General features: G+C 36.6%; 1 protein-coding gene across 3 annotated transcripts in view; it reads left to right on the top strand.

Moving 5' to 3' along the window:
• LOC114626443 (contactin-associated protein like 5-1) overlaps positions 1 to 11,354 on the top strand; it is an 867,232-nt gene that overhangs the window by 722,879 nt on the left and 132,999 nt on the right. For 2 of the 3 annotated variants that reach the window (XM_028773850.1, XM_028773851.1), the window contains exon 14: positions 2,946 to 3,102. In XM_028773850.1, coding sequence (XP_028629683.1) covers positions 2,946 to 3,102 — 157 coding nt within the window. The remainder of the gene's footprint in view (positions 1 to 2,945; positions 3,103 to 11,354) is intronic. The other variant, XM_028773852.1, reaches the window with a different exon arrangement.

Below are 11,354 nucleotides of genomic sequence, written 5' to 3'. Positions count from 1 at the left end.
CTCAGGCATACATCTGTCTTGACCTCTCTAAACTAGAATTACAAGGCAGCACCATTGTGTCTGAACTTTTCCTTCCCAACCCGCATGTAAATTTCTGGATCTAAAGCTCAGGTCTTTAGCTTGAGAAGATGGTACTTAACTAAATGAGGTCTCTATAATTCGTATTTTTGTATGTTTCCTGTTAGCAATGTAAACTCAGAGGTATGTTTTGTTTATTTGTTTTGGTTTGTTCTGTGATTTATCCCTGATGATGTAGTGCTTACTGTGGTATCAAAAATGATTTTAGTAAAAGAAAACCTCAGTAAATGTCTGTAAATTTACTCAATATTTTAATTATAATTAAGTAATAATATTTCATTCCTTCATTGATGGAGCAGTTTTTATCAGTAGAAAGAAAATTTAATCTCCAAAGGCCAAATTTTAAGCTCAAGTATAGATCATTCCCATGGATATCATTGGTTTGTAAATGAACAAAATCCACATATTGTTTGTGGTTCTCAGTTTCCTCATTTTCTGTTCTCTCCATTACTTTACAATGATGGGGAAGTAAAAGTGGTTTATCTGGAAGGAAAAAAAATAAATGTAAGTCCTGAGCTTTCATACATATATTTAAATATGAATATATTTAGATAGTCTTCCTTTTTTTTTCTTTTGTGTTCAGTTAAAATCAAATAATCAGTCAGCTGTCCAGATATGAGTATGGCTTATCTATCCAAGAGTTTAGAAGGCAATTCATCTGAAGTTTTTAAACTACATCTGAGTTTCTTGAAATGGGGCAGATGTTTGGTTCATTTAGTTATAGCCTAAAGAGAAGAATACTAGTTAGCAGATATGTACATGGGGAACTCTAAGCAGACAGATAGTACTAAAGGATGTGTGGAATTTAGGGCAGATATGGTGGTGAGAGGAAGGTGGATGTTTCCAGCTCTTCATAAGAATTCCCCTGCCCAAATAACTATGATTTTCATAACCCCCCCCCCTTTTCTCAGGGTTTATAGCATTGGACTTCTAAATAGATTCTCTATTTGCCTGTTTGTCTCAAAGACTTGTGGAAGATTTCACTGTGTGCACAATTGAGAAGAAGTGCATGTTTTGTATATGTAGATAGAGACTGTGTGAAAATTAAAGATGTCCTTGAACAATAAAGTCTTATTTGTGTAAAAGTTCTACATATTAGTAACCATAACCAGAAATTTGAAATGGCTTTAGAATTGTTGTTTTGTTTGGTTTGAGGCAGCATCTCTTGTAGCTCAGCCTGTCCTGTGACTTGTTATGTGACCAAATGCAATGTTAAACTTCAAATCCTCTTTGCTCCATATCCCTAGTGCTGAGATTGCAGGCCTTCACCACTATACCTGGTTTATGTGTATGGTGCCAGGAATCTAACCCAGAGCATCTTGCATGCTAAGGAAGTACTCAGTTCCAATTGTGCTATAAGCTCAGCCTTAACAGTGGAATCTTAAATCAGTAATATTTTTATTTTAGGTGTCTAACATGTGTCAGGCTAAAAGAAGATATCCATTGCCATGGGAAGCCATGTCTGGTGCCTTCAGAATGATACTATCCAGGGCCTCCATATCTGTGTTGGTTCTTATTTGGGTTATGTTATCATTTTCTGAGTAGTAGCTATAAGCTACTAAGCTATGTATAATCATTAAAGACAACAGAAAGACAATAATGTAATCCAGACCTCAAGCTAATTGTTCTTTCCCCACCCTATGTCTCAATGAATGCTTTTCATGAGTCACTGCAGTAAGGTCTTGACATACTCATTTGCCCTTAAGTCTATGAACTTGAAAGTTCATGACTTCTCTTAGAGAATGAGGTGACTTTGCTTCTGGCATTGTTGTGAGGAAAAAAAATATCAATGGAGACTATATCAGGATCCCTTTTATATAAGCTTATATTCTATTTAACCTTATTTTCAGCTCTCTTTACTATCTTCCAAAAGGAACACAGGTTTGGCTAATCGTGGCCCTTACTGTGTTATTTTGTTTGGATAATTTCCAAAGGCTATCATTCAATCAACATATATACAACATATATATGAAATTGTGATGTGTGTGTTGTGTGTGTAGTGTGTGTGTGTGTTGCTGCTGTTATTGTTGTTTAAAAAACTGATTTGATTTTAATATTCTCTTATAGTATGGGTTTGAATATTAATTTAATTTTAATTTTTTTTAAAAAAAAGACCAAAAGTAAGTAATGTTAGGTGACTAAGATGATGAGGAAGAACAGATCCAGGAGAAAAGACACATAGATGATGAAAGAGAATATAAAGATTTTCTTCCAGTTTTGACTTCAATGTAATTTGTTTCTGTTTTACAATGGATATGTGAATTCATCTCTTTGTGTATAAGTAGACCATGTTGGCATTCAAAAAGTATCTAAATTCTGTTATTCCTCTGAAGTAGTGGTTTCAGGTGTGTTTTAAATTCCATTGTTAGTACAATAGCACTCAAAAATGACTAGTCACTAAAAACGCAATATGGCACTCACCAACTTAAAGTGGCATTTTAAAAACATTTTTGAAGTAATGAATTTTATAAACTGAAAATTTTCTCTTATTCTGCCAAAATCCATATCAAATCTTTCCATCATACATTACTATACCATAAATCTGCTATCAATTTGAGTTATGTCCCTGATTCTCAATGGTGTCATTCATCAGTCTTTAATTATGTTCTTTTAATAAAAATATATTTTGATGTACACATCCATATGTGTACAGAAGTATGTATTTAAAGCATATAGGAACTTGAAAAAGATAAAGTAGGAAAGGGAAAATGTAATCTAGAAAGTATGGAAAAGAGAGGGGTTCAGTGGGTGGGGAACAGAAACTTTATGTGTACAAATACACACACACACACACACACACACCACTGTGAGCTCCTCTTTAGCCTTTCAGCTTGCACTCCTGACTTATGAAACATCTTGTCTTCCAGATGGAGCCCCATTCACCTGGTGGATTGGAAGGTCCGATGAAAGGCACCCTTACTGGGGAGGTTCAGTTCCTGGAGTCCAGCAATGTGGATGTGGCCTGGAGGAGAGCTGTTTGGACAGTCGACATTTTTGCAATTGTGATGCAGACACAGATGAATGGTAAGGGGAACTTCAGTTTTCCTACAGTGGTAAGAAATATTAACTGATGCTCAGAATTACAACTCAGAAAGAAAAATGCAGATACCAAATTCAATGGGAATTAAGCCTACATAAAAAAATAAAAAAGAAAAGAAAAAGAAAAAAAGAAAAAAAATTGAAAATTAAAAGGCCTGGGAACCTGAAAGATGGCTCACCAATTAAGAGAAAAGGATGCTCTCCCATAGGACCTGACTTGGCTTCTCAGCTCCTATATGTTGGCTGAAATTGTCCTTAATTACAAAAGATCTAATGCCCTCTAATAGACTTGGTGTGCATATGACTCACTTACATAAGAGCAATATACTCACATGCTGTAAATAAAAATTAAAAACATGTGGAAACTCTGCTCATCCATGTTGAAGAGTAATACTGAGGTTTGTGCCATATTCTCTTTGTATTCTGAACTTTCTGTTGTAAGTAAGGAATGCAATGTAATATGAGCTTACCATTTAGTTAGTCTTTTTTTCTGTCCACCCTTCATATGTGTGTGTCTGTGTGTGTGTGTGTGAGTGAGTGTTTGTGTGTGTAGATGCTCTTGTGTTTGTGAGTGTCCATGCATGTGTGTATGCATGTCTGTAGAATCCAGAAAACAACTTTCATTGTCACTCCTCAGATTCTACCTGCCTTGATTTTTGAAACATGATATCCCTGTGGCTCAGAACTCACTAAGTAGGCATGGCTGGCTGGTTAGATTTGCCTGTCCTTGCCTCACCAGTGCTGAGATTATAAGCCTTTATAATCACACCCAGCATTTTTAGTGTGGGTTCTAGGGATCAATTGACGTCCTCCCTGTTTAAGGAAAGCACTTTGCTACCAAACCATCTCTATAAATTCTGTGTTAGGTTTTGAAACATGCTTGTTGTGAGGTGCGAGGAGAGATGGGAGTATAGTTATATGAATCTTTTTTTCTTCCACTGATGTTTAGTGTCTTTACCACCATTTAGTGACTCTAACACCAAATTAATTTTTTTATTCTATTTGCTGATTTTCAGTTACTGATCATATAATTCTCAGAACAATCTTGATCTTCTATAAAAGTACATGCTTGGAGGTTGAAAAATGCCAATAACAGAAGAGTAAAATGATTGTTTTCAATATTATACACATTTGTCAAATGGCAAGACCTGAACTAAAACCTAAGTTGATGGATATGGACACCATCTCTAGTGCTCTCCTACACCAGTTCAGTCCTGTAAGATGATGTCTAAGGTCTTATGTCTGTTAGGTCTATATTATCTCCAACCTCCAGGAAAACTTTTCCGTTTTCACCATATTAGTTATGAAAATGTTTGCACAGCATGTCCACTCAGCTTTCAGGTTTCAGCTGGATTTCAGGTAGTCAAATAATTTAGCTTTTGCAGTGTTTCTGTCTCTTCTCATCAAACAATTCTCAATTATAAAAAAGAATCCCTATCAATCTTCTCTTAGACAAGTTACAATTTCTTTGGGGTATAGTATTTTCTTTCATTGTTCAAATTGTTACTTTGAACCAGTAACCAGTTCAAAGAAACTTAAGTTTTAGTCAAAACCATATATTAGATCAGGAAGCTAGGGTTGAGGAGATGAGTTAGTCAGGAAAGGGTTTGCCACTCAAGCATGAAGACCTGAATTAAATCTTCAGCATTCCCATAACTAAGTTATTTAAACATCTGGGAGTCCTGGACAAGACTTGAATTCCGAACACGGTTGAGATGGAGTCAGGTGGGTCCTTTGGGTTTATTGGAAAGGTCTAGGTGGGAGATCATCTAAAACAGCAATTTTCAACCTATGGGTTGAGATCCCTTTGCAGTTTGAATGGCCCTACCACAGGTGTTGTATATGTGCATCTGAAAACACAGATATTTACATTATAATTCATAATAGTAGCAAAATTACAGTTAAGAAATTGCAGTGAAAATAATTTAATTGTTGGGCATCACCACAACATGAGACACTATATCAAAGGACTATAACATTAAGACAGTCGAGAACCACTGCTCTAAAAAGAAATTCAAGCATAGATGAGCATTTCCTTGGGGTTGACATCCATGTTAGTCCTCTCAAATCTACTCCTTATATACCTGTACTAATGTGCGTATGATCCTGTACACACACACACACACACACACACACACACACACACACATACACACACACACACACAATGGTAGAAGGAGAAGAAGAAGAAGAAGAAGAAGAAGAAGAAGAAGAAGAAGAAGAAGAAGCACTATCTGTGTTTGCTTCCAAAGTATGTGAACCATGTGTTTTGAACATGACAGAGCTCCTTGAGTACAGAGTAGAGTTCCTTTAAATACCTCTGACAACCCAAACACTTCATAATGAAAAAGTCAGGTGACAATGACTGAATATTGAATGTCAGCTTCTTTCCTCTTTGGTCTCCTATGATTCTTCCAAGTGAATTTTATTACAGCATTATAGAGAGCTACCAAAAAAAATCTACTTTATGTCCTGGATGAAGAACTAATCTCTGAACCACATGGGCCTCATTTTATTTAGTCCTGGTGCAGTAGCTGTTTGATGAAAGTTTTAAGAGGGAAATTCAGAACATCTTTGGAGAGGGATGTATTAGTTGCTTTTTTATATAGAAAAAAAGGGAACTTCAGGAAAGGTCTATTTGTCACACAGTCAAAAGTACAATCTATCATGGTAGGGAAGGTGTGGTGGCAGGAGCTTGAGACAACAGGTCATATTGTGTCCACCGGCATGAAGCAGAGAAAGATGAGTACTGATGCTCTGGTCAGTTTTTCCTTTTTATTCAATTTGGAAACCTAGTCTAGAAAATGCTTCTGTTCACATTTAAAATGGTCTTCCCATGTCAAATAACCCCGTCTAAACATTAGCTTCTACTAAATTATCAAATGAACAATCAAGAGAAGAGGTCTTGACTAATATAGGAGGGTTGTGAATATTTTCTTAGATTGTTATGTTACAAAAGGAAAGAGAGGGAGGGAGTGAAATCCTCTGATCATAGGGAATCAGATTTGTAGCAGGGGGTATTAAAGAGGAACGACCAGTAGGCTTCCTGGCTCTGCTGCCAACCAAGTTCCCACTGTAAGCCCAGTACCAGCTGGTCATCTCAGTCCTGCCAGCCTAGGGCCCCTGAGACATTGGCATGGTCTCTGCCTCTGCCCACTGCCAATATCTTGGTTAGATAACACAATACCCAGTAACCTGGTAAAATCAAAACTCTTAAAGCTTATAGCTAACCAATCATATTTATATATTAATAAAATCTCAATACACAAGATGCCCAAACAATTTAGACAAGTGATCCCAATTAACCTAATCTTTTGATATCCATAGCTACCTGAGACTACTTAAAGCCAGGCTGGTTTATATTTGCCTCCATTTTTGATTTCTTCTCCTGTGTCTTCCTCCCTCAGCAACTCTTAGCTCGGCCTTCCTTTTCCTTGTCCAATCACAGCCCTCCTGCTGCAAATAGACTGTGGAGAGAAATTCCTGCCACTTTTTACCCTTTCTGTAAGGACAAAATAACAAGATATTTTTCTCTCAAAAATATAGATTGACCACAGCTATCACCATTTTGTAATTTTTAAGGTATAAGATAGACCTACTACCCAGTCTAAAATTTTTGTTAATAAAAATGAACACTGTCCTCTATCCTAACTTAAAGACTATAGTTCTGTACCTGGCTTATGTCCTGGCTTCAGATTGAATGCCATCTGAAAAACATCCTTTCAAATCTGTTCTCTCAATGTAAATAGAGTAGGTTGACTATGACTGTAAGTCTTCAACCCCATCAGAAATTCAAGAACAACTGATATTAAATGAAATATATAGGAAGCCTAACACAGCTTCCAGAACTGAGACCAAATGTAGAGACATTTGCCTACCTATAGAGGCCTGTTAAGTCAGGAAGTTGGAGCATCAGTCTTCAGCCTTCTGGCCAAGGATCATCTGACAAACCTTTGACAAACAGGAATTATTAAGGACAAGCCTGTTCTGTCTCAACAGAACTAAGCTGATCTAAACTGTATTTTGTGTCCTTTTTCTGGACAGTATTTTGTCTGTAGATAAAATAAGGCAATTCTTGCCTAATATCTATCTCATCACTACTGGAGCAACTTCATTGGGGCTCAATTTCTTCTTTGAATCCAAGGAAGGGAAGCTGTTAGGAGCAGACTTGTCTCAATAACAAAAGAATAAATAACATTAAAATGTCATATTTTGTAGATTTATGTTGTTTTGAAAACCAGCTATCTATGTAAAGTAATCTGGACATTTGTTCAGTAACTACTCTCAGCTATTTCTAAACTAAATCTTGAAAATACCCTAACAATAAACTCAGAGCTGTGAATTTGCTATTCCCTTAATTTACAGGCTTAAATGTCTCAGATCAGATTAAAATAACAATTATCGAAGGACTGGATCTAAGTTTTGTACTTACAAAATATAGTATCAATAGAAGAAATTTATAATAATGAAACCCTTGATTTGTATCAAAATAAATTGTGTACCATTAAGAAATTATGACATCAACTTAGTAACAATTATAAAGATTTCTATCTATCAATGTTATGGTTATGCCATCATTTCTAGCTATTCCTCCCTGTTACAATTAAGACCATTTTTAAAGTCCCTAGAAAACAACCTATAATAAACCCCACCAGCCCCAAAACTCAGGGAACTGGGTCGACAAATCTTCAAAACTTCTTCAAACTGAATATGGGTGTTGAGATAGTTTAAGGGGCACAGGAATGGTAGGAAAAATAGTCTCTGATATCTGTGTCTTAACTGGATTCAGCTGAAGGTCCAGGATATCAGTAGTTGAAGCAGGCCATTTCAGCATGTGTGATGAGGAGATTCACCAAGGCTGTATACTCTGTAATATATAAATCTCAAAACAATATTTTAGCATCATCAGGATAATATTTTTTGTTTGATTCACTGGAATCTAGTCCTCTATAAGTCTCTCTTCATCATATCTGATCCATATTACACTGGAAGTTGTAATGACCCTAATAACCTTTTCTAAAAACACAAAGATAAAACCTTTTTCCCAAATCAACATATCCTTGAGCCAGTAATCAGTAAACTTTATTTAGACCACTTTCCCAGAGAAAAAATACAACAAAAAAAAAAAAAACCTCAAAATTACATCCATTTTGAAAATTAAAACAATCTAAAATAAATGAAATAAACTAACATACTGTATATGCCTATACTTAGGTGTTTCCTATTTTGCCAAACAGGGTAAAAAACCCAAGATTCCTATGGAGCCCACATAGACAGAATTTGAGTATCTTGAGGCATATTAAAGCAATATATCTTAATATCAACTTTCTGTTCGTCTCTCTCCCTAGAGCAGACATCTTGTTATACCATCTGTCTGTTAATGTCTCTTATCTGGAGCCGAGGACAATAATTAATTCCTGAATAATATCTATCTGTTTGTCTCTCTACCTGGAGCCTAAAACATTCATAATTAATATCTGATCAAAGCATGCAATGATTATCACTGCCCTCTCTACTCTGGAGTCAAGTGACTAATTTTCCCTATTGTTGTTCCGAACAGCAAGCAAAATTTCCCACATGATTCTGACAAAATCTGTATATAAATAATCCCAATATTCTAAATTCACAGTTAAATCAGTATTTGCCCCAGCCATCTTTTCTCTTTCTTTGTTTCAACTTCTGTACTTGAGTCCATGTGGCTCGTCTCAGAGCTACTCAGTTACTAAAAAAAGTTAAAAATTAAAAATTAAAAAAAAACCTCTAACTTTCAGGCTAATAAACTTAAGTTTCTAGTGGATTCCTGTAGCAGGAGGCATTAAAAAGGAACGATTAGCAGGCTTTCTGTTTCTTCGATGAACCAACTTCCTGCTATAAGTCCAGCACCAGCTGGCCACTGGCCCAGGGACCCCAAGACATTGGTGTGGTCGCTGCCTCTGCCCACTGCCAATCTCTTAGTTAGATAAGACAATAACCAGTAACCTGGTAAAATCAAAACTCTTAAAGCTTATACCTAACCAATCATATTTATATATTAATAAAATCTCAATATACAAGATCACCACACAATTGAGACAAGTTATCCCAATTAACCTAATCTTTTGATATCCATAGCTACCTGAGGCTGCTTAATGCCATGCTGGTTTATGTCCACCTCCATTTTCACCTTCTTTCCTCTCCTGTCCTCGTTCCTCAGGAATCCTTAACACTGTCTCCCTTTTCCCTGTACAATCACAGGCCGCCTCCTGCAAATAGACTGGACAAGGAAATTCCTGCCACACAGATTCACTTGTGAGTCTGAGTCATAAGTCCCCTCTCTATGTCTGGTATTAGACATTATTTACAGATTTATAGGCTCAGAATTAAAAACCTTCACCTTATGCTATGCAATTAGATTAAGTGACCCAGTGGAGAAAATGCAAGGTGAAAGCTGCCATTGAAAATGGAGTGTTTCTTATTTCTTTTCTTATATGTTTGATCTCTGAGGTGCAATGTTTCTTCTCAACATACAATTATCAGGGCTTAGTTGATTGAACAATAATGACTGGGAATAATAGCTGCACCTTACTTATTCATGATGACGTTCTCCTGTATTTTCTTCTCCAGAATATTCCATTGATCATGTTACCCACCTAGATCCTAGGCTCTCCCTTTATTGACCTAATTATTAGTTCACTAACCTCTGAACCACTTATAAACTGATATATTCAACTTCATTAACTATGCTATGCTTACAGGAACTTATCAAAATGCATTTGGTCTGATTCTTCTTATGCAGATGCACATGCACATGAATGACTAAGTATATGGAAAACTGAGGTCAACGGCATTGAGGTGCCATTCCTCAAGTGCTGTCTATCTTGGTTTGTCGTGGAGCTCACTGATCTAGCCAGGCCAGTTGGCTAGTGATCCCTAGAAAACTACTTATCTTTGCTTCCAAAAGGCAGAGAGACTATGATCACGTACTTCCACCCTACATTTATTTTTACCTTTGCTGGATATCAAACTCAAGTTCTCATGGTTGCACAGCATTTAATTGACTCACTGAGCCATTTCCCTAGTACTTGGTAGACCTTTTTGTACTACATAGATTAATGAATATTTTATAACTCTTTACATTTCTTCATATGCATGTAAGAAGCATAGCAAAAGATAAAATGACTGGAATACGCAACCTCTTAGAAGTTTAGATACAGGTCTCATTCAACAACTGTCTTAATTTGTTCTCTATTTATTTAATAAAATACCATGACCAAGGTAGACTAGAGAAATGGAGGTTTGTTCAGGCTTATACTTTGAGAGGGATAAGTGTGTATCACTGTCATGGTAGAAAAGCATGCTAGTAGGCAGACATGGTGACTAAAGCACAAGGATGAGAGCTCACATCCTAAACGGCAAGCAGGAAGCAGAGTAAGCAAAGTGGCGATGGTGTAAAATTCTGAAAGCTCACTTCATGCCCCTAGCAACACAGTCCCTCCAGCAAGCCCATATCTCCTAAACCTCCTCTCACAGGAACAACAATGAACAATCAAAGTTTCCAGCCTATAGGGGCATTCTCATTCAAACCACCAGAACCAACCCTACCAAGAGTCAAATGCAAGGAGCTGAAGTATATCTGTTAGACTTCCTAGTGCAACGTCTAAAGGACAAGATATCAAGAATTTCCTATTTTTCTCCTGATGGACAGGCTGACAGCTGTAGTTAATTGTTCTATGTTTCATTAATAACTTATGAACAAGATGTATCCTGTGTTGAATGTTTTGGAGAACACATCATTATGGAAAGATGTCATTGAATTTCACATTCCTAATAAGCTCAAACAAATACATATTCATCTCAGATAGGGCACTAATGACAGGGCCAAGAGACAGTTTCACCCAGGTCTCAGTAAGTGAACCAATGCTTATGTTGAACATATTACACAGCTCTTTGAACTGCTACTTACTGAAACATGAGTGACACTCAAATGGCTATATTACCTTGACGTTATGCCAAATCCTGAATGATAATCTCATGGAAACCAGATCCTGGAGGCTCCCTTTCAGTTGCCCTTCCATATACTATATATGCCTGCATCTTTCAAGATAACTCACAGATGGGGTGAAGAAGAAAGGAGTAATGGCTGGAATCCTAAGTAAGAGTACTGTGAACCTCTCCTCTCTCATTCAACTAAAGAGTGTCTATGACTCCATCACCATTAACATAGGCCTGACTATCTCTGTATTGTTCTGCTAAATTAG

Source organism: Grammomys surdaster, unplaced genomic scaffold (genome assembly GCF_004785775.1).
Source record: "Grammomys surdaster isolate TR1022 unplaced genomic scaffold, NIH_TR_1.0 235, whole genome shotgun sequence".
Lineage (NCBI taxonomy): Eukaryota > Metazoa > Chordata > Mammalia > Rodentia > Muridae > Grammomys > Grammomys surdaster.
The sequence above is the reverse complement of the archived record's forward strand: the minus strand, read 5'-3'. Positions and strand labels throughout refer to the sequence as shown.